This window comes from Solanum stenotomum, chromosome 8, assembly GCF_019186545.1.
Source record: "Solanum stenotomum isolate F172 chromosome 8, ASM1918654v1, whole genome shotgun sequence".
NCBI classification, from domain to species: Eukaryota; Viridiplantae; Streptophyta; class Magnoliopsida; order Solanales; family Solanaceae; genus Solanum; species Solanum stenotomum.
Genome location: NC_064289.1, coordinates 21,991,455 through 21,996,014, shown reverse-complemented (window position 1 = coordinate 21,996,014; position 4,560 = coordinate 21,991,455). Strand labels below are relative to the sequence as shown.

Here is a 4,560-nt window from a genome sequence, read left to right as displayed (position 1 = left end):
TTAAGAACAACCTGTCAGCTTGAATACTGTGAACCCTTAACATGTTGGATTATAGTAAAATAATACATATATAGAGAGATGTTGGATTTATGAGATCTGCATGATTGAAGAGAATTGGTAAAGTTGTTGTCATGTGACCAAGAGGTCAAAAGTTCAACCTGTGTAAACAACAAATGCATGATAAGACTATGTACAAAATACCCTTGTGGTCTAGCCCTTCTCTAGACCTCATGCATAGCGGGAGCTTAATGCACCAGACTGTTGCACAAGAATGACAGTTGTCTATTTGAAGCTTCAAAAACACAGTAACGGGACTGAAAAATGTGTTATTCTCGAATGAGCATCAAACCAATGGCTGTAACAATAAGCGTAGACGGAACTCCAAATTTGAGATGACTCCAGAAGGAGAGATTGTAGCCAAAGTGTTGAGCCCGACGAGCCTGTTCACACACTATTAAGTTTGCTGCTGATCCTAAGAGTGAAAGGTTCCCTGCCACGGTGCTGACCCATGCTAAGATGAGCCATGCTTTCTGCTCACTCTCAGGAGATATTGCAGCTGCTGATGCAGCAACTCGTCCTCCGAGCAGCAATACTAAGGCCAAATAAACGTTGTAACTATAATTAAGATTTAACTTATATAAGACATGATTGCACGATCATCGTGTTTGGAACTAAGATGCAGTTTTCTCTGTTTCTTCATCTCCTTACACTTCTCTTAGTCTTGGTAGTTTTTAATTCCAATTGAACTTCTTTGAACAATTAAATGTCATTCTCCCTAACCCCTTTAGCTACTTGTTTTATATTTTATTTGTACACATACATTAGCCAACAATTGTATCTCGTAAAACATATAATGAGCGAAGAAACGAAATCCAAGCATATGAAGTAAAAATAAACAGTGTTGATTTAGGTTTAAGGGCTCAAAAAGTGCAGGAGACGCATACCAGTAGGCACATTTGAAGCCACATTTGACAGGACCAGTATGACCAGTGCAAGAAGTGCTATGCCTGCAGCATGATCTATCTTGGAATATGGCTCCATAAAATCCCAAAGAGCACTTGGAATCCCAGTTTTGTTAAAGCCGTCAACCGTGATAAACATACCACAGAAGAATATCAAAAGTGAATACGAAACCTGTACAATCGAAAGAACAGAATGAATAAGATACATCAAATGGTAACAGATTACTGTTAAAACAATTCTGCTACCTTTTCTAAGCTAGGCCTGGCATCTTTGAAATCAAGAACCACGAGTGCAAGCGCTGCAGTGATAGCAGTCCAAGACATGTTCAAACCCATTAGCAAAGCTATTAACATACCAATGGTAACAAGATAAACGCATATTTTCCACAACTTATTTCTCCATACTTTTGGAAAGTACCACATTTCGTCATAAGCTGTGAAGTTTTCATCTTCATATTCATCAACAGATGAAACTCTTTTTGAAGACACATTCTCCTCTCTTTTCAGTATTGATCCATCATTTGTTCCTTCTTTTGAGGCATTTGAATTCCTAGACGAATCAAATGCCTTTTGGATTTCACTTTCTCCAACAATGACACGATTTCTAAGCGTCTCAGCATGATTTGTGTGACCATTAACTCTAGGAGAAGTGCCAATAGCTATTGAATCTAAGGTATGATTTAATTCTTGAGAATTCAAGGAACTAAGATGTGACAATGTCGCTGGAGAAAACCGATGAGAAACTACTTCCTCTTCAGGAACTAGTTCCGCAGCAGCATCCTCTACATCCTTCTGTACAGACAACAACTTCCAATACATACAAAGCAGAAGCAGAGCATTAACAACTACGCCAACAAGCATTGCAGGAAAAATACCAAATAAAAACTTCCCAAAAGATATCTTGCTTTGTACTGCTATAACTAAGTTCTGTGGATTCCCAATCGGAGTTACTGAAGATCCAATATTCGCACTCGAAGCAAGAGCTAACAGGAAAGGATGTGGTGGTAGATTCTGTTGCCTAGCTATTTTCAATACAAACTCAGTTAATACAACGCAAGACGTATCATTGGTAAAAAAGGCGCTCGAAACAGCTGAGATCAAGCAGATTCGACAGAGCAAATCCTTAGCTCCCTGACTCTTCCAAGCCAGCAATTTACCTAAGTATTTAAACATATCTGCTCTTTCAAGATAAACACTAACAACCATAGTTCCAAAGAGAAGACCTAAGATTGGAAGATCAATAGCAGCATATGCTTGATCCGGAGTTATGACTCGAAAAATGACCATAAGTATAGCTCCAAGGAGAGAACCTGCAGTTCTTCCAATAGGCATGAAAGGTACAGCAGGGAAAACAGCCAATACCCAAAATACAGCAAAGGCAATTGAACCAAGAACTACTTTAACAGTCGGTGCCATAGCCATCTTTTTTTGTCTTTTTTATGTTCAAAGTATTCTGATTATCAGACCCTTGATAGTCAAGATGAATTTTGTAAAAATTGAAAAACAACAATTAAGCATATTCCAGCAGAAAGCAACAAGAATTTTCACAAGATCAACAATTCTTTGAAATGCAAAATTTTGAGTTAGATATCTGAAAAGGGTAAGTTGAGTTTGTTTCAGAGATCAATAGATAGAATAAGAGAAATAAGAAGCAGAGTAAAAGCAATTGTACTTTACACTGAAATCAGCCAAAAAAAGGTTTGTCTACTTTGGCTTTTTTGGCATTACTCGTTGGATGTGAATAAGATTTTTCAGGAAACGCTTTTGATTCAAGGTAAACTGCATTGGATCACTCCTCCTCACCGCTAACTTGTCAGCAAGACCCCACCTCATCCTTACTCCTCATACTTATTCGTATCTGTATGTGATAATTATAAATTCTTATAAAAATATGATATTCTTAATTAAAAAATGAAAAAAAGTGTTGAGAATATCCCTAAACATAACGAGAATTTAAGAGGGTATATTATTGATTTGAAAGATCAAATATGTATATAAATTTAATTAATCAAGTAATTTTTTTAAAAAAAACTATCAAAAGTTTCATGATGAAACCAATAATATTTTCGATACTTCATAAACTTGCCGATAACTTCGTTCCCATTTGTTTGTCCATGATAATTCCAAACACAAGTTTTTTTTAAAAAAGTAAAAAAACAAACAAACATATATAACGTCATTTCAATAAATGGCGAGAAACACCTTAATACACTATCGCAATAGGATATATTTCACTACATAATAGAAAAGAACATTAAGAACAGTTTTAAATCAGACAAAATATTTTTTAATCTTATAAATTTTAAATATCTCAAATTAAAGAATATATTTTTTTACACAAAATAAATAATAAATAATTTTCCTATTTTTCTGCTTAGGCAGTTGATACTAAAGTTGCATCTCCAAGGTAGTGGAGGTGCCAACCGGCAATTATTTTTTTATGTTTTTTATTTTTTTATAGCCATTTGACTTCATCAAACTAAGTTGTACCGCTACACTATGGTGAACGAATTATTGTAATCCCAAGGTCTACAGATTTCATCTGAATTTCTTTGATATTAAATTTTATTATTTAATTATGATTAAATTAAAATTATTATCTTACAATATATATTATTACATATTAAATTTCCTTTAGTTTTTCATATATTTATTCTTCATATTTTAAGCGGAAAAGATCCAAATATGTCTATAAATTTTGAGAAAAACTCATTTATGTTATTCGTTAAAAATTTGGCTCATATATGTCATTTTTATTTGAGAAAAAGCCTATTCATGTCATTATTTGTTGACTTAAATAACATAGATAGATGAATCAAATTTTTAACGGATGACATAAATGAGCATTTTCGCAAAGTTTAATATGATAACATATTTGAGCATTTTTTTAAAAATAATTAAATTAATGATGTGGACAAATCATAATTGATTACGTGTAAAAAATAATTTTGCAAATTTGAAACTTTTTTCCGTTAACAATTAAATAAGCATGTATGAACCTTTTTTCAAATAAAAAATGATATAAATGAATTAAACTTTTAACGAATATTGACCCAAATAAGTCTTTTATCAAAATTCGATAACATATTATAATTTTCCCCCAAATTAAAATTTTTTAAGAAAAATGCTGACTGCACCTCTTATTCTATAAATTTGAGAAGTTAGAAGAATGTAATTACAGAATGGACTATGATTAATTAAACAATAAATCAAATAGTGATCTGGTGACGTAATTATAACCATGTTAGCTTTCTGAAAAATATTAAGATAATGAATTGTTGAGAACTGAAAAAAAATAATCATTAATTAGTACTATTCTTACCTACTCCCTCCGTCCCTATTTACTTGTCCATATTTCCTTTTTTGGTTGTCCCTATTTAGTTGTCCATTTTGACAAATCAAGAAAGGACAACAAATTTTTTCCTATTATACCCTTATTTACACTTCTTGAAAATTGTAAAAGTGTATGTTGTTTCCCTCCAATTTATTTCACTTTAATTCAAATAAGTGGTTGTAATTTTGAAGTGAAAAGTTGTCATAAGGGTAAAATTGTAACTTCACTGTGCTAATCATTGTTGCCTTAATCTGTGTGCCATTT

The 4,560-nt window shown here is 32.8% G+C and overlaps 1 protein-coding gene across 1 annotated transcript; it reads right to left on the bottom strand.

Annotated features, from left to right (window-relative positions):
- Positions 1–2,673, bottom strand: LOC125874872 (silicon efflux transporter LSI2-like). The gene is made up of 3 exons (XM_049555912.1): positions 1,209–2,673; positions 945–1,134; positions 1–592 (listed from the first exon to the last, which is right to left on the bottom strand). Exons 1-3 carry the CDS (start codon positions 2,382–2,384, stop codon positions 327–329), a joined length of 1,632 nt encoding a protein of 543 aa, XP_049411869.1. The 5' UTR covers positions 2,385–2,673; the 3' UTR covers positions 1–326.
- Between the last annotated feature and the right edge of the window lie 1,887 nt (positions 2,674–4,560).